Here is an 18,587-nt window from a genome sequence, read left to right on the forward strand (position 1 = left end):
TTTTTGGGAAACTTGCCTTGAATCCTGTTCTGGGGAGAACAGATCTATTTTTTCCCTAATCTGGTACATATGTTGGAGAAGTCACTTCAGTTTACTTAGTCAATTAGTATGATTTTAATGCCTTTTACTTGTAGTAAAATTAGATTATAATAAAACCTCCTAAGCCCCAGTTCTGAAAAGGTGTTGGAAGTGCACTGAGTTTTCTGTTTGCTCCCACAGGGCTGTGTTCAGAAGCTGAACCCGTCACCGATGTGTCACACAGCGAACCAGTTCAGGAGAGCCCCTTCCGTCCCCCCTGCCATTCTTTCTCCACTGTCTTCGACGAGGACAAGCCCATAGCCAGCAGTGGAACCTACAACTTGGATTTTGATAACATTGAGCTGGTTGATTCTCTCCATGCCTTAGGACCGAGCTCTGCAGAGCCCAAGAATCGTGACCCCAAAGCAAATGTCCGGAGAAAATCCACGGATTCGGTGCCAGTGTCCAAATCCACATTGTCTCGGTCTCTCAGCCTGCAGGCCAGTGATTTTGATGGAGCATCTTACCTTGGCAACAGCGAGACATTAGCACCCTCAGCAGATGCGTACGGTACCGGTTCCAGCAGCGCTTCCAGTACCCTCAAGAGAACAAAAAAACCCAGACCAGCTTCCTTAAAAAAGAAGCAGTCGGCCAAAAAACCTCTGGATGCTCCACTGGTGAAGGAAACCCCACAAGAACCGCCCGAGCTTGGCCAAGCAGCTTGTGAGGACAAAGCACCCGAGGTGAAGGCTGACTCAGCAAAGCCCGAATGTACTGAACCTTCCAAAAGCTCTGCTGAGAAAGAGGAGGCCCCGCCCGTGCCTGAAGGATCCGAGCCTTCGGATCCCGACCTTTTGGAAGGGATTAGCGCGTTTAGCTCCGGGGGCAGCAAGGTGCAGAACTCTCCCCCTGGCAGCAGGAAAGCGCTGCCTCTCACAACGGCCCCCGAGGCTGTGGAGGTGACTCCGCCGGACACCGGGGGACAGGAGGACCCTCCCATCAAAGCGGTGAGGCTGGAGTTTGATTATTCTGAGGAGAAAGGGGGGAGTGAAGACCAGCAGGAGAGCGCTCCTCCTCCTCCCAAAAAAGCAGGGAAGAAGCCTGGTGCTAAAATGCCGCTCCGGAGGCCAAAGACTAAAAAACCGGTGGAGAAGCTTGACAATGCTCCGACCACCCCGACCAAGTCGCCCACTGATCCGAACGAAATCCCCATCACAAAAGGCTCTTACACTTTTGATATCGACAAGTGGGACGATCCCAATTTTAACCCCTTCTCATCCAGTACAAAAATGCAGGAATCGCCCAAACTGCCTCAACAGACGTACAGCTTCGAGCCGGACATGTGTGAGGACTCCATTGACCCTTTCAAGTCTTCTTCTAAGATTGCCAGCTCGCCTTCCAAATCTCCAGCTTCCTTTGAGATACCAGCCAGTGCCAACGAAACCAATGGGACAGAAGGAGACAGCCTGAACAAACCTGCCAAGAAGAAGAAGACGCCACTAAAAACGTAAGTTAAAGGGCAAAGGCGTTTCTAGAATAGAAGCAGTACATCCCTTAGCACAGTTACACAGCATTTATAGCTGAATAGGGAGAGGGAGGTGACTTTGGGTGTTGGTGGCCACAGTTGGAGTCATGCTGAGCTGTTCCTGCTCTCAACCTGTTTCCTCAATAATTTGAAATTTCCAGAACTACCAAGCCACATTAGGAACTGTATTTTTCAAGTCTTTGGGCTCAGCGTAGTTCTGAACCTGGTTAAATTTTGTCAGTTATGTACCCAATTTTATCAGTTATGTACTCAATTTTAGCAGTTATGTACCCAATTTTCTGTGACCTCGTTCTGGGAAGTTGATGCTGTTTAAGATGTTCAAACTAATCACACCAGCACAACTATTTTATGAATCATTGTTTTGGAGTGTGGGATGTGAAATAGTGACAGTGAAAGGCAGTGTCAATCTCATATTGCAAACAGCAGGAAGATGGTTTCATCCAGTGACTTTTGGTATTTAAAATAAAATAACCTGGAACAGAAGAGTGCAGTATGGAAATGCATTTTTATATATATTCATATATATATACATGACTAAGAAATGTCAAAAAATTCCTTTTTAGGAAAGAGTTTACCATTGTGCAGAAAGTTTAAAATATCCAAAACTACTATATGTTAGGGAAATATCCAGCTTTTAGGCATGGGTGACAAATTCCAGGATAAATTTCCTATGTTGCTGTTGTTAGGTATTTGGTTAAAAACCTCCATGGCTGGTTGCTGATTTGCATGTTGCTTTATCTGTTCAGATATGGTTATTTTGAATTGGTGACCACTAAGTTAGTGTTGCATATATCTGAAATTGATCTCCTGTGTGTATATCTTTAAGAAAGTATCTCAGTTCATGTTCCTTTATGGTTTAAATATTCCAGCTGACTAACAAAAATGGGAGCAAATTTTTAAAATGCCAATTTAAGACAAGAAGATAACATGGTTAATGTAAAGCAGTACAAAAGCTGATCTCCTGTACAGGGTGAGATGGAGATTATTCCAATTTTTCTGAATAGCCTCCTGCCTTCTAAGCTTCTAATTCAAGTCCCTTGTCAGATTTGAGGAAGCTTGTGCCTTTATTTTTTTTCTAGGGGTGTTTCTGACTTATTGATAGTTTAGTTGAGTAGTTGAATTGTTTTCTTTGGGAGAGAAGCCTGTTTTTTCTGGTGTTGCTCCTTCTTGAGATTTACCTGAAACTTAGTGGCAAATGACATTTTTCCAAGCCTGCAGTCCAAACTGATTTGGTCCAAACCAAAAAGATTTAAAAGTCTGACAGCAAGAGAGGAACAATTTGAATCTTATTGGGGATGTGCAGAGGGGAATTTTGATATCACCAGATCTTTAAGTTTTTGCAGCCAGCCAGAGTCTCCTTGTGTCTTCCAGTAGCTGGAGTTGACAGACCCCCAGAGTGGGCCTCTTGGGTTCTCCCATCTGCTTTGAATACTGGGAGGAATTCCACATTTATTAATTTAGGGGGAAATGAGTTTACAGAGAGAGTTTGCTAAGCCATGTTTGTCCTTGAGAAAATCCATCACAGGAAAATTCTGTCTTGGAATCGCAAAGTTCAGTGCTGGTCTTTATCAGGGTGGGGAGGTGAAGTTCCCCCTGGTCAGGGCTCACAAGTTCTTGGGTCAGGAGGGCTGCAGGAATTCTCAGCCCATGCTTGGCACTGCTCTCCCTGGGTTGTGTTGTGTGTTGCTCACTGCAGCCCTGTAACCTACTTTTGCAAGTGGTGGTGTTTTTTTACAAAGATGAGACTGAATATTAATAAACCCTTGCAGCCTGCAGCTGTGGTGCTTTCTAGAAGAAAATTACCTTCAGGCTTGAGAGGGGATGCCAGGGTAGGCAGTGGCAGGAGGTTTTATTAGCCCTGCTGAGGGGTGCAGAAATCAAACCCTGTTTGAAAATGAGTTCCTCATGTGAAAAGGCAGTGAGTTCTAGATTAGAGGTGAAGAAGCCAGGCATGAGTTTAAGCCTTTGCTGAGCTTGTACTACCTTGAATCTGAGCCATGTGCTCCATCTAACATGTGTTAAATCAATAAAAAGAAGCCATTTTTGTTCTTGAATGAAACTGCATGAATTTAAGCATTGACCTCCCTGTGAAGAGATGAGGCTTTTACAAGAGATGTGAGCTCGATGCTGCTCCCTGCTCATCTGCCTGAGTGCTGAGCTGCTTGGAGACAATCCCACTGCTCAGGTGATGCTGAGCAAAGAGCAGCTGATGCCTCCCCAGAGCCAGCTCACAGTGATGAGTAAAAATAAGTGGTTTCCAGAGATATTGCTTGTGCAGGCATTGCTCTGGAAGCCCTTGGATGGCTGGAGGCTGTTTGGAAATGGAAGGTGCCAGCTGTCATGAGCATTGCACGTGAGGAGAGATGAGCAGAAGCTGCCAAGCTTATAAGTAAATGAAAACTCTTAGTCTAAGCTCTTTGGCAAGGTTTGATTCTGCTTTGGGGGTAACCAGTTTGCTCTGTTAGAACACCAGGTTAGGTTTTGGAGAGAGCCAAACCAGCTGAGATTTAAAGAAATGTCATTTTCTGTCCTGACCTGGGTAAATGGTTTGAAATGGTCAAGTGGCTTTTTCTGTGCTGTCACAACACATCAGCAAACATGACAAAACCTGGAATAACTGTGCCCTCTCCTTAAGCTTAGCTGCCATTCAAGAACAGTTTTGCATCTCATATAATAACAAATACTGTGTTCTGAAAAGCAAGCAGGTGGCCTCCATCAGGGAAGGCAAGGACAGATAGTGTGTTGAGAGGAATTAACTTGAAGGTGTCAGCTTTGAAAAATGTGTTTTGTAAGATGAAAGCGTTTTAAAATTATAACATTGAAGGACTTGGTTAATATTTTTATTTTCTCCTTGTGTATTTCAAAATAAAAAGTAGGGGTTAAGATTATACAGGTAGAAAATATGCATGATCAGATTGCCTTAACACATTAACATAGTATTTGTAGGTTAATCTTTTTTGTCAGTTCCTTCTGTCTGTCTCTCTTTTCTTTGTCTTATTTGTCTTAGGATGGTAGAAGATGTGATGTCTGTATGTTCTCTGTTGTAAGTAATTCTAAGCTAACAATTCAAATTTCCTCTTTGATTTATGGGCTTTTTAATTTTACTTATTTATTTTGCAGCATGAACAGTTATTATTCAGCATGCAGCTTTTATGTTAATGATTTCACTTCGCTTGCACATATGAAAGCTATTTTAAGATGCCTGACTGTGATTGAGTTTGCCTCATTATCTGTTGCCTATCAAAGAAGACCCTCATTTAAAACCTAAAGAAATTTTGTATCCTTGAGCTAAAATATGGAAGTTTTATTTTTACCACTGAACAACATTGTACAATCAATTCTTTGTAAATATTGCACAAAATGCATGTCTTTTTTGAAGAAAAAAGTTATCCTAATTAATTCTGTCATCACAACTGGATAATTAATGGCATTGAACACACCAATATTCAGATGCCCAATTTATTTTCCCCTCTAGATGTGGTATTGATTTACCCTCTGCTCATTGAAACCCACCATCTGAATTTCTGGTGTTAGCCTTGCCGTCATTTATCAGGGATGAGCTGGTGGGCAGTAATTTTTGCCACTGCATCTCAGTTCAAACAAAGTCTTTATCAGTGAGTTTGCTAGAGTATTTTTCTCCCTTTTGTAGCTAGTAGCATCAATGGTTTTGAATAACTCTGGCAATGTGCATCAAGAGAACAGACAGATAATTAGTTTATTCCTGCTTAGAAAGTATTTTTAGCCAATTGTGAATAAAGGCAACATTCATAATTATACACCATCATGACATAATGTATGTTCTTAGTTCCTTTTGCTTGATTGAAACCTGTGGGATGTTGGAGGGCTACAGTGTCCGTGCTCCCAGTCTGCACTGTGAGGTGTCAGGGGAACTGGAAGCAGAATTGCCATATTTCTTGTTGTATTTGTTTTTAAAAAGGTCTGTTCTGCCCATTTATAATGACACAGCTCATTCTGGCATCTGGGGAACAGCATCTGCCTCAGATGGTTTTATATAGTTCATCTAAAGCAAACCAGGTTTTTTCTTCCTGATTTTTGGGGTCATTGGAGCCTAAGTTTATCACAGTTTGAATTCTCAGGTGAAGGTGTGGATTAGACCTAATTTTGGGATGTGAAACTGAAGCAGATAAAAGCTGAATCATTTCCACAGGGCCCTGGAGGGTGCCTGTGGTGGAGCAGGGATTTGAATTGCAGCTGAATTTGAATTGCAGTCTGCTCTGTGAATGTGTCAGGAGCTAGCATGAAAAATATGGCAATCCTGCTGTTCTCAGCTTTGGAGGGATGGAGGCCTGTTCCAAGTGCATGACAAAATATGTACCCATGGCATGGTTCTCTGTGGTGCTGCTTCCTAATGGATGGGATTTTAATGCAGAAGGGCTTTCAGAGGATGCATTGTCTGTGGCTGTCTCTTGCTAAGTGTGAAATGACCTGATTCTTGCTGCTGTTACCATATTAACAGTTTGAACTTTATTTTCAGTGATACATTTAGGGTGAAAAAATCACCAAAAAGATCCCCACTATCAGATCCTCCTTCTCAGGTAAAGTGCTGCCTTATTTTGATGCATGTAATTTGTGTCCTTGAAGGGGTAAAAAGAAGGAAATTTTATTAATTTAATTGGAATTGTATGTTTAATAACAGAAGATATTTTTGTTGTAGACTTGTACTTTCAATAATAGAGGAGATTTTTGTAAAGAATATATGCATATGTCCAAGTATAGCACATTGGCCTATTACCATAAAGCATTAACCTTTTGTCCTCTAAAAGTGTGTTCACAATATATAGTAGTTCTGGTATTTTCTCTGGGAATTCCAGCTGGAGTATTAGCTCATGTGCTTTGGAGAGAGCTGTCTTAAGATGGAGCAAGGATATGAGTAAATATCTTCAGTCAGTTGTCTGAAAAACAAGACTATCAGTATCCACCCTGGAATTTTTAGATTAGGAAGTAAGAAACTATTGGTGGGTTGGAAGGGAAATAGAAATAAACCAAGTGGGCTGATCTCTCAGGAGGATGTGCTTGGATAGTTTGATACCATGTTATAAACTGCTGGCAGGTGGTTTTCTTGGAAGAGAAGTTGACAAAAGCTGCTCTTCCACAAAGGCCTGACTGCTTTGATGTGGCACAGCTCCTTCCATGCTGCTGCTCCTCTTCCTGTTATCCATCCTGCCCTTTTATTTGTGATGCTTGGCAGTGTAGAAGTGAAGAAAGGGGTAAGGGTTCATGACCTCATGGCCCTACGAAAGTTTGCTCCTATGAGGGAAGCCTGAAAATTCAGTTTTGGTAGTCAGAGACATCAGTGGTGGTGATGTGTGCCACTTGTGTCAAGTGCCTAACAGATTTTAACAGCTCTGGATCTTCTTTCTTCCCTGTTATCAAAGCAGCTTTGCAATGCAAGTGTTTATCATCAAAGAGCTTAGTTATACTGGGAAAACTTGCTGCTGGTAGAGTTAGCATTTTCCATTAAGTATTTTATACAGCAGTGCAGCAGAGATTATGGAATTAAAAAGATGGCTCTGGCAGTGCAAGGGAATTCAGAGATGGAGCTGTTCCATGTGTTAGTGAAAGATAATGGAATTAACTGGCTCTTGTTTGCTGCAGGATCCCACTCCACTGCCAACTCCAGAAACACCTCCCGTCATCTCCACGGTGGTTCACGCCACGGATGAGGAGAAGCTGGCGTCCTCCGTGACGGGGCAGAAGTGGACCTGCATGACTGTGGACCTGAACACGGACAAGCAGGACTACCCTCAGCCCTCTGACCTGTCCACCTTTGTCAATGAGACCAAGTTCAGCTCTCCCACAGAGGGTACTGCTCCAGCCAGGGGGGTTTGCTGAGAGAGGGGGCTTGGTTTGGCCAGGGATGTTGGCCTGTGCTCTGCTGAATGCAGACTCTTATTAGGGAACCCTAAAAATGGTGCTCTCTGGGCAATTCTGGGCAACATGGCAGGTGTGGGGAGCTGGATGTAAGACCCCAACAGTCCAGCCTTGAGTTTTCAGGAAAGAAAAGATGCTTAAAGGCAAATGAGAGTACCTTTCAGAGAAAGGCTTTTGCTTCCTTTGTGTCAGTAATTGTTCTTCTCTGTGAGCAGTGTGTTCTGAGTGCCTTCCCAGGAGAACGGGGTTTGATACTGCTCCAGAGTCACTGAACTACTAATTCTGCCTGAGCCTGTTCCTTAACCTGCATGGGAAAAGGTCCCATGTTAAAATTCTGCTCAAATTCTCTGTATTGCAGTAATACCCATACCATGCCATCTGTCTTCCAGCTTCCTGGGCTCCAAGTATCTTCATGCATAAAAGTGTCCAGGACATCTCCTCTATAAGATATTACCATTCATATTTCCAGATAAAATTCCCTACTAGATCAACTATAAAAGTTTTTTCCTGCCATACTTTCCTATGAGCAGCTGGGAGCTGAAGCTGGAAGTTTCTGTTTAGAGAACTGTCATTCCAGGTCTGTGAAATTTGGAAGGGACAGAATTAAGAAAATTTGTGTGTGGCCTTCCTTGGGGCTACCAGAGGGAATTCTGCTTTGCAACATCTGCTCCAAAAGCAGATGTTCAGCTTTGTGGGTGGGAAGCATGTTTGAGTTTAACTTGGCTTTAACTTTTTCTTCTTGATTAGAATTCATTTTTTCCCCCAGCCTTTCAGTCCCTGTCCCAATCTACCATTAAATCTACTTTCTGCCATTTTAGGCTGGATCTAAATTTATTCCTGATTAAAAACTTTTAGGTCAAGGTGTTTGACATCAAAAAGCAACAACAGTCACAGTACTTTTGTTGATATCCACATGCTTGTGTGCCCTGGGCTTTTCTGAAATCTGTGGAGTATTCTAAACAGATCAGTATTTCAGTCTGGATGAATTCATTTATCCTTATTGTCAAATCATAAATTTTAGACATTGGCTTCCCTGTATTTGTATTTTAAAAAATAACTTTAAAAACACTTTTTAGAAAATAAGCCCCCCTAAATCTGGGAAGATGGAAAACTATATGAAAGAAAATGGAACAAAAGAATAGTGAGAGACACTCTGAAACAATCATTGTGGCTTTCAAAGTGGGTAGAAGAAAGTGAGCAAAGCTCCTAATTAAATGGTAATTGTCTTGTCTCATGTGTGCTGCATGGTACAGTCGGGGTTTCAGATTACACACTCATTATAATCAACAATGCTTCTGCTTTTCATATCTCTTAAAAAATAGTAATTTCTTCCCCTTGACAGTCTTGCTCCTGCAGCTTTGAGAAATTTCTGAGTAATTTGAGGGCTGTTTGTCAGTGTAGATATTTTTACCTCTCCCAGACACCCGTGTGTTACCCTGTAACCTAACACTGCTTCTGTGCAGATACAACCCAGCTCAGCTGAGACAGCCAGTGCATCCAGCCCTTATCTGTTTCAGGCACTGCCTGTAGCTGCTGCCATTTTCCTGTTGAACAGACCCGAAATAAGCTGTAATTATTAGCAGAAAATTCTGATGTAATCTTGCAGCTATTTGTAGGAGGAGTTGGAGGACATCACTTAGTAAGTCTGTTGTACGTGTTTATAAAAGATAATTATCTTGCTTCGTGGGATATCCTGGGCTTTTCTGATTTTGAATGTACAGAGATAACTAGAGCCTAATATTTTGGGCGGGAGATGATGTCTGAGAGGAGAGGAGAGAGAGGAATTGTGCTGGAGACTCCTGAGAGCAGTGAGATGAAACAAACTGCGTTTAGCCAGCCGCGTTATTCCTTTTGTTTCTACTTGGACTATTTCCATCTGTGTCCTGCCTGGTTGTTGGGTTTTTTTTTGTTTGTTTTTTTTTTTTTATTGTCAGCAGTGAAGTTAAATGTGTGTTGTCCCAGCAGTCAGTTTGGATTGGGATTGCAGAGCTGCTGGCATTGCTGCAGGCAGGTGGAGGATCCCTGTGGCTGTGCCAGCAGAGGACAGTGCCGGAACATCTCTGTGCCCCTGAGGCTGCCTGGACACTCAGGGCTTGCTCTCTGGAGCAGAAAGCTGCTCCATAAATGCTCCTGATGCGCCTCACTGGGCTGTCTGTGCATAAATGGGATACAGAGAGGCAGTTTCTAAACACTTGCTGCTGTTACTTGGGATTTCAGGCTTTCTCCTGCAGTTCAGCTCCTCATAGAGGGTTTGAATTCATCCTTCCAGTTTGGGTTTTGCTTTCATTGGGAAGAGAAGTGAATCAGAAAGGATGTTGCTGGTATCTGACACCAGGATCAGATACCAGCAACAGCCTTTGTCCATCTTGCCTGGCTCCCTATTACCATTAAAAACATATGGTGCTAGGAATTTCAACATGAGGAGCCTGCTATTACAGCTTTTTCTTCACTTACAAGTTTTACTGTGAATATCCCCAACCAGTACTGAGGCTTTGGGGCTCCTCCTCTTCAATGGTTGTTTGACAAAATATGTAGCTTGTGTCCTTGTGTAGTGCTTTTCATTACTAAAAATAAAAAATCAAGCATTGTAAAATCACATTGAACCCTCTAAAACTTTCTTAATCAAAAAATCAGGCTAGAGATTCTCTTCAGAGTTGTTTGTTTTTAAACATCAAACATTTTATTTGTGGTTATCATCTTCTTAATGCAAGCTCTACTTTTCAAAAGCTGCCCAAATCTAGAAGGATTTTAGCACATGATTTTATCATAATGCAAATGCTAGTGTGCATTTCCTTAGGATTTATTTAGAGTGGAAATCAAATTATGCAAGTGGTTTATTGAATTAAATCATGGAAACAGAACAAAGTACAGCATTTGGACAAATTAATGATGCTTTTAATTTTAAATTAAGTTGTCATTGTAGGAAGTTTGCTTTTATTTGAGTGCAGGAAGGTATAATCTCTCTTCCTGTGTTAGATTTGTCTGCTTCTGTATCAACCACTGGGTGACCACGGACTGAGGAAAAATGCTGGTTATTCCCCCCAGTATAACTGGGAGATTAGAAGCAGAGAAGCAGAGAAGATTTGCATTTTTATTACATTTTAGACTTGGGGTTCTTTCTGAATCTTCCTGGCTTATACTCTTTCTCTGAAAACAAAATGTGAGAACAGCCCCATAAGCTGGGCTGGTGCCTCACCCCTGGTTCATGAGCATTCAGGTGTTTTAGGTACCTTTTTCTTCAGTGATAGCCCAGTAGTTGTTCTGAACTAAAGGTGTGATAAACATGAAAAAATAGAAATTATTTTTTCTCAACAGCTATTAAAATATGTTTAAAAGAAATTGGCATCAGCATTGCCATTTATTGAAAAAATGTGTTTTCTGTGATGAGATAGTATGATAGGGGACAGTTGCCTGTACTCTGAAATTACTCTGAAACCTTCTCAATATTCTGGTCCCTGGGGCAAATTAAAAAGCTGAATTTTTTTTCTGGCAAGCTCATTTGCCTGAAATGTGTCAGGTTCATTGTTGAAAATGAGTGAATATTAACACCTTTTACTTTCTCTCTGTATAATCTATTTCTAATATGTCATTGGAAAGTATTGAGCAGAGTGGGAGTGCCCTTGTCAGTGAGAAGAGCTCTCATTTACTTCTGAAAAAAATCATGTCATGGCATGTATTAACACCTCTTTTTTTGTTTCTGTTGCAGAATTGGAATATGGCAACTCATATGAAATAGAATATATGGAGAAAATAGGCTCCTCTGTGCCTGTAAGCTTTCACCTCTATTTCCGTCCATTTGCATTCCCCTGTCAGAATATACTGTCCTGGTAATGCCCTCAGCCTCACCACCCTTTAAATGAATTATAATAATTATAATGTGCCTGCAGCAGATTTGCAAAACCAGGTCCTTGAAATTGGCATAACTGGGGTAAATTGCCTGTGCTTTGTTGTCCTGTGTCCTGTAAAGCTAGTTCCATTTCATGATTTTATTTCTAAGCTAGCGTCACAGTAGTTCTTCCTGGAGATTCAAAGCCAATCAGTATTTTCAGCAGTGCAGAGTGCAGAGCTGTCTACACCAACTGCTGAGCTCTTTAAGAAACTGGGAGTAAAAGTTTGAAGAAATTGGAGGTAGTCAGGAGAGAAACAGAATTAGTGTGAGATCTGGAATGCAGCACTGTACATTATCACTTTTTTCACCTTCTTTTTAATCATGGATTTGATAGCCTGACTGGTTCCAATGAGGGGATATCCACTGGGGACATTAGGAAAATCACTCAGGTAGTGCTTTAAGCAATGAGAATATTTAGTGGATATTTTAGTAACACCCTCAGCCAAGGGGTGCCTCCTGCCTGACAGAACCAGAAATCTGATGAACCCCAAACTGGGAGAAGAAGAGCCACTACAAAGAGGGAACTGTTTAGGTTTTGTCCTTTAATGGTTTCTTCCTGTGAGGATCCATCTCAGTATCAGCATTACAACCCTGTATTATTAGTTTTCTGTCAACTCATTTGCTCACTAAAGGCTTCAGTGACCTGAATTATCTTTAATGGAGAATGGTTGAATTGCTTAATGAGTTTCTCTTTCCCTGTGGCCAGCAGGATGATAGCACCACGAAGAAGCAGTCCTTGTACCTAATGTTTGATGCGCAGCAGGAGAGCCCAGTGAAATCACCTCCCATCAGATTGTCTGACTCCACAACTCCCTGCTCAGGGTAGGTCACTGGGAGCAGTGCAGAGCCTCTCAGGGGAGTGGGTTACCCTCAGAGCACATACACAGGAACTTCCTCCTCTCTCTGCCTCTGTGCTGCCAAGTTATTTGTTTAAAAATAGATCCCCATCTGTGTACACATATGATAGAGAACAGAGGGCAAAGAGACACAAGTTTCATGATGGAATAAGGACATGGATTTCTCCTTCACATTCTAACTAAATAGTCACAATGGCAGCTATTTTACTGGGCAGTGGCCTCCTACTTAAAGCTCCTTCCTCAGATACTGAGGTAATTTTCATATTAATGTATAAATCTGTTAATTGCAGTTTTTCACTTGTTTTACCCTGGATAAATTTTCTGAACAAGGGCTCTTGTTCATTAGACCAGGATGTGGGAGTTGTGTTTACTTCCAATAATTTTGCTTTTCAAGGACATCTGTTCTTGTGAGTAAGAGTTGTGTTTTGGGAGAGAGGTAGGTCACAGTGAGAAAGGGGTAAAAAGGCAAGTGAGAAATACTGAAGAAATGTGACATTTCTGATGGAACTGGTTTTATTTTGATGTCTCCAGTGCATTGTTTTGAAAGGATTTTGCAAAGTGTTACAAGATATAATGATGTAAAATTGGGTTGAAACAATGTGTGTATAAATATATTTTTATATGTATACATGCACATGAAATTAATGAAGGGGACTTTCTCAGCTGTTACCAGAAGCAGAATTGTGAAGCCTGAAAATATGTACACAATCTTTTTCAGGTCAAGTTTTGAAGACCCTGAAGCCCAGCAGTCCTCTGGCATGAAAATCCCACACCCAGCTTCCCGAGTCCTCGCTGCCAGCCAAGAGGCACATTTACAGTCCCCTGACAAGGCCAAGCAGAAGGACCTGGAGCCCATGACTCTAGGAACAACTCCAGAGGCCATTGAAATAGTGAGTCTTGTATGATAAGAGTTTGGGAATCATTTTCCTCCAGAAATTTTGCTTTTGGCCCAAACAACTTGGGCAAAATCTCTGTTGCTTATTCAGCCTCCTCTTTGCCCTTCAGGCTTCTCCTGAAGACTCCTTTGTCTCTGCTGATGCTCTTCTCAATAGGATATCTAAGAAAGCCTCAATATGTGATCAGCCTGAATATCTAGATCCTGACCTAGCAGAAAAGAACCCCCCAGTATTTGCTCAGAAACTTCAGGTTTGTAGCAGAAATACAAATGTCCCTTTGTTTCTGTTTGTCCATACATGGGCAAAGGAATGCTTTGCCTCATCTAAAAGGGGTGGAGGGAGGCTTGAAGGGGATGTGGAAAAGAATTAAAATAATTATTTAATTCTTTCCAAAGTAACTCTCCCCGTTCAAAGACTTAAGGAACAAAGATATTTTCATTTAACTCATGTAATTCATAATACATAACCTTACATTTCATCAACACCTATCCTATGTACCTCTAATGTATGTATTTTCCACAAGTCTTTTTCAAGCAATTTTTTTTAAGCTTGAGCACAGGACTTGATGTGTGGAGAGTTGTCTTACTAAGGTCAGGTCACCTGGCCTTAGTAAGTCTGTATGTGTAGATTCATTTTTTGAGATTCAGGACCTAATTCTGCTGAAATGAAAATCAGGCTTTGTTTTTCTTGTCATTTCCAATGCAGAATTTGGCATCGTTTCTTCTAGGAAAAGCAAACGGATCTGCAGAGCAGTTCTGTATGTCAGGACTTATTTTCTGGAGTATTTACAGTGAAATTTTAAAACAGCAAAGGTTGAACTAAGACCAACATGTGGCATAAATTCACATAAAATTGAAATTAAAGGAGAGGAGTCTGTGATAAAACAGCTTTAGCTTCAGAAATAATTTCTTTTACATGAAGTATTGTTCATACTGATCACCTAATAAAAAATATTTTTCTGCACAGCTACCTCAGAGCTAACCAAGCCCTGGAGTTTTGCATCACTGTCCTCCCATGAGAGGAATTTGGGGTGTCTGTCACCCAAGAATTGTCTGAGTTACATGTTAAAATTTAACAACCCATTTTTGAGTGTGTCAGACATTTCTTACCATGTTCTTACCACATTTTTTTCCCTGTGGGGGACTCCCCCACCAAACCCTTGGACAGGAGGAGCTAGAGTTTGCTGCCATGAGGATAGAAGCTCTGAAGTTAGCCAGGCAGATTGCCCTCTCCTCCCTGCGCTCCAAGGTACCTGCTTTGTGCCTGCCCTGTGTGTGTGAGTGTGCACAGCCCGAGTGCTGCTTGTCCTGGGGGACACCAGGAGCATGCTGGCAGCAGAGCTGACACAGAAATGCTGTCACCCACTCACACCCCAATTAACAACAGGCAAGAAGCGGCAGCGTTCCTTCCGCAGGAGATGGATTCTGCAGTCCGGGTGCTGGTTGTCATTCCTCTGAAGAAAGATTAGTCCTAAAATGTTTGATGGTGAAGAGTACCAGGCCTGCTTTGACCATAAGGACATTCTGTCTGCTGCTGGTACTTTCAGCTTGAAGTCAGACACCTTTGACCCTTTGGAAGAGAGGAAACCAGTCTACGTTGCCCTCAGGCATCTGAAGAAAGGGACTGCAGCAGGGTTGGAAGGGCTACAGAGCTCCCAAGGACAAAAGGCCTTGCATCACAATGTGTCTTTATTCATAGAGATCTAAATCTTATTTTTTTCACTGCTACTTCCAGGTCCTGCTGGCTAGCTGTGCCTCACAGTGATGCTTTGCTCTGCTGTAGGGATATACATGGAACTCACAGTATTTAGAAAGCCAAAAAAGTCATTCCAGAATGTTGGTGGCGGTTTTGGGAAAGGTTATCAGCTGAATGGGATGGCAGTGTCCTGCTGCAGTGAGGCATTTCATTCCAAATGAGGAGAATGTGCTTCTGACGTGTCCTTCTCCAGTAACCTTCCTCTTGTACTGTCCATTAATAGGTCAGCAGAAAGTCTTGGCCAATCCTAAATTATCTGGAGTTCATTGCATCACAACAGCATTTGGGCTGGTTTCAGGGTAGAATTTCTTGGTGCTTTAAAGATCAGCTATTAAGTAGCTACTTCATAAAAGTAAAGATTTTTTTAAGGTTAACCGTACTCCTCTGAAAAAACAATGATCATATTTGATTTATTTCGCTTACCTTAAATAGCCCAGAAGCCACCTTGTTTCTCCTGTGCACATATGTTTACTAAGGTAAACATATTCCTCACAAATTGAGAGTATTTTAGAGTATGTGGTTACAATATTTTATTTAATTAAGAAAAACATGCTGTTGTCTTCATTAGAAGGCCTAACCAAGCTGAAACCTGTAATGAGGAACGTAAAGAGCAAAGGAGGAAAAACAAAAATAATTTTCCTGTGTGTGACTGTGTCCCCTTGCTCTGCTGTCCTGAGTGTCAGGTGTTGGAAGAGAATGAGGTGAGATCCTCTCTAGATGCTCTCTACCTCCTTATTCTCTCTCAAATTCCTTGTCCTCCCAACACTTTGCTGGAACATGAAGGATTCAGGACCTTCAGCATCAGGAAACACCTGAGAGGAAGCACATAATATTGCATAGATGCTCTTCATGGGTTATACAGAAAACTTCTTAAAATCTGCATTTTTGCAACCAGCCAACTGTTGAGAAACTCACCAATTGTACTGTTTTAGACTGAAGAGAATGCATTTGTGTGTTTGTAAATACTTGTGAGTTACCCTGGGGAGATTGTGAGCTGCAGAAGTTTTACAGACTGTGGGGTTACTTTTTAAAGATGCTGTTCAGCATCATCACAGCACTTTGTTTTGTTGGGACAAGTTTTGAACTCCTTAGAACTTAGAAACGGGGAACAGATTTCATGTGACTTTTGAGAAAATGTCATTAATCTGTGTAACAATGGTAACAAAATGATAAGCAGAAGTGAGGAGAGAAAAACAGGCAAAACTCCCCCTTCTGACAGAGAACTGGCAGCAGTTATTGATGGTGACAAAGCCCCATGTTGGTCCAGGCACAGCAGTGCTTGTAGACCAACACCATGGGTGTCATGTTGGGCTGGGAAGGACTTTTGTCCTTGGATAGCTTTGCTACTTCAGTTTAAATTAGCCTGTGATGACACCCCTTGTGACCTACAGTGACTGATGGCCTGGATTAAGTAGAACAGAAACCAGCAGATGACTGCAGTGACTTAAATTTGGATGCTCCTGGCAGAATTCCCTTCTGGATGGCTGGCCTCTGTTATTTTCTGAATGCTGTATAATTACATTTAACATTTGCTAAGCAATGACTGGGTGGGTAACAAGAATAGGATGATAAATAAAGACAGAAGCAATTGTTATGACAAATTAGATCACCTAAAATAAAGATTAAATATAAGCACTTTGTGCTAGCACTAGGAGTGAGAATAAGGACATGCAGTTTGTTGTTCTCAGGCAGAGGGCAGTTATTTGGCCAAATTTCTTGTCACAGACTTAAACAGCAGGCCCAGTCACCTACTTTTACATTGCCAAGTATTTCTGTCTTCCAGTGTTGAGGTGAATTAACTCTTTTCTGTTGAACAGTCTCCATTTGGATGTTGTGAGGTATTTCTTTGTGTCCAGCACCTGCTGGTGCTGAGATAGGATCCAAGGAAAATAGAAACTGAAAGGAAAGGTATGGGCAAAAATGGGATTAGTGCATTACAGCTTTGGGTCTCTCATGGTAGTGAAGGAGGATTGTTTCCTTCAAACAGCAATGCCATTGATTTTAGCAAAACTTTACAGGCAGAAAACTTCTGCTTGGCTTTTCCTTGCCTTTCCATGTATTTGCAAGCACAAACAGGCCTGCATTGGCCTGTCTGCTCACACATCAGTTAGAAGAGTCCATCATTCCAGCCACACCCAGGCAGCATTTCAAGGGCTTGGAAAGAGCAGCCTCATTTTCAGCAGGGCTAAACAACATTCCTCTAACTGCTATGATAAAAACTAGTTTTCATTTTCCTTCCATTTCTCAATTTTCTTCCCCTCTGACCTCCTGGAAGTGAGATAACTGCAGCTGGTTGATAGATGTGCATTTGTTTCTCTTCTGGTCAGCTATCTGGTTTCTGTGAAAGGTGCTGGGAAGAGAAGTCTGTTGTGCTCTCAAATATTTACACTAAGATTGCAGTGACCTACATTTTGGAGTAATTCCCCTGAAGACTCTAATCTTTCTGTGCAAGGTTTAGTGACTTACAAATCCCTGTGATGATTAGTACCCCAATTAACTGCTTACCTTCTCAGCAATTAGGTGTTAAAGCATTATTATTGGGTTATTTTGGGTAATGCCATCATCCTGTTGGTCAGGTGCTGTTATTTTCTTAGGGTAGGAATATTTTACAGGCAGCAAATAACAGTTACTAAGTTATGCATCAGTTAGGAGCTGTGTAAAATTGGCTTTTGAAGTAAAACCATGATAACTTTTACTGGTTACTCCTGCCAGAGAGCCCAGCTGGGACTTGTGCAGGGTGTTTGCAGAGTTAGGGCAACACTGGTTGGACCACTACTACAAGCATTTCTGCTCAGTGGTTAAATTCCAAGAGTCTTTAGGGTGATTTTTGGAAATTTTAAGCTGTTCTGCATGTCATTATTGCTGTTGTTTTGTACAATTTCCTCAAATGCAAAGAGAGCTAGAGAAAACTGTATTAATGATCTGTTGTGCACTATATAAAAAATACCTATAAGTACATATTAAATGCTCTAAATGTCTTTAAAAATTGTCATCCTCCCAGCAGTTACCTTGACATGTTTTTATACGAGCTTGAAAAACGTTTGTGTTTCTTCTTGGCACAATGAATATTTTCCATCAATCTCTTTATGAGATCCAGCAAGTTAAGTTGCAGGAGGCTTTTGAAATGCAACAGATGCAGTTCAACAGACAGATCTGAGGGGTGGCCTTTCTTTGGAGGACAGCTTTGATGATCTAATGGCTCTCTTTTATCTCTCAGTTATTCCTACCTTGTGATTAAGGAAGGAATAAAGTACTTTTTTTGTGTATTTATGCATTTACAGAGGTGTCTGAGCTTGTATTGCAGGTGGATTTTTTCCCTATGTAGTTGTTTTACATTGGGAGATACTTTTAAGAGCACAGGCTATGCAGTTTTGACAGATCTTGGAATGGTTTTTCTTCTGGTAGGAAAATCCACCAAGTTTGAGCTTGCACCTCCTAATTCTGCTGGAATTGATCATTATTTTGGGTGTCCATGTTAAAAACAGCAAAACCAGAGAAGGGATATCCTGCTTCATAAATCCCAGAAGGGTCAATTGACTCCTAGGTGTAAAAACAAAAAATACCAAGCAAATTAGTGAGAGTCTCCTGTAAATGAAGATGCAGTGAGGTGTTCTGTAAGTACTGTTCAGGTTATTCTTGTTCTAATTAAATTTTCTTGCCTAGTCTTTTAATGTTGTTAGTGTGTCTTCATGTTCTTTACAGATGTGATATCCAGAACATCTGGTCCTGTGTGC

General features: G+C 41.5%; 1 protein-coding gene across 13 annotated transcripts in view; it reads left to right on the forward strand.

The window, feature by feature from the left end:
* Positions 1 to 18,587, forward strand: part of TACC2 (transforming acidic coiled-coil containing protein 2) — a 128,899-nt gene that overhangs the window by 96,226 nt on the left and 14,086 nt on the right. For 6 of the 13 annotated variants that reach the window (XM_084210589.1, XM_084210599.1, XM_084210601.1 and 3 more), the window contains 9 exons: positions 220 to 1,525; positions 4,572 to 4,607; positions 6,060 to 6,120; positions 7,181 to 7,388; positions 11,163 to 11,224; positions 12,052 to 12,167; positions 12,921 to 13,092; positions 13,208 to 13,348; positions 14,266 to 14,346. In XM_084210589.1, coding sequence (XP_084066715.1) covers positions 220 to 1,525; positions 4,572 to 4,607; positions 6,060 to 6,120; positions 7,181 to 7,388; positions 11,163 to 11,224; positions 12,052 to 12,167; positions 12,921 to 13,092; positions 13,208 to 13,348; positions 14,266 to 14,346 — 2,183 coding nt within the window. The remainder of the gene's footprint in view (positions 1 to 219; positions 1,526 to 4,571; positions 4,608 to 6,059; positions 6,121 to 7,180; positions 7,389 to 11,162; positions 11,225 to 12,051; positions 12,168 to 12,920; positions 13,093 to 13,207; positions 13,349 to 14,265; positions 14,347 to 18,587) is intronic. The other 7 variants (XM_084210596.1, XM_084210590.1, XM_084210597.1 and 4 more) reach the window with 7 other exon arrangements.

Source organism: Fringilla coelebs (assembly GCF_963513975.1).
Source record: "Fringilla coelebs genome assembly, chromosome: 8".
NCBI classification, from domain to species: domain Eukaryota; kingdom Metazoa; phylum Chordata; class Aves; order Passeriformes; family Fringillidae; genus Fringilla; species Fringilla coelebs.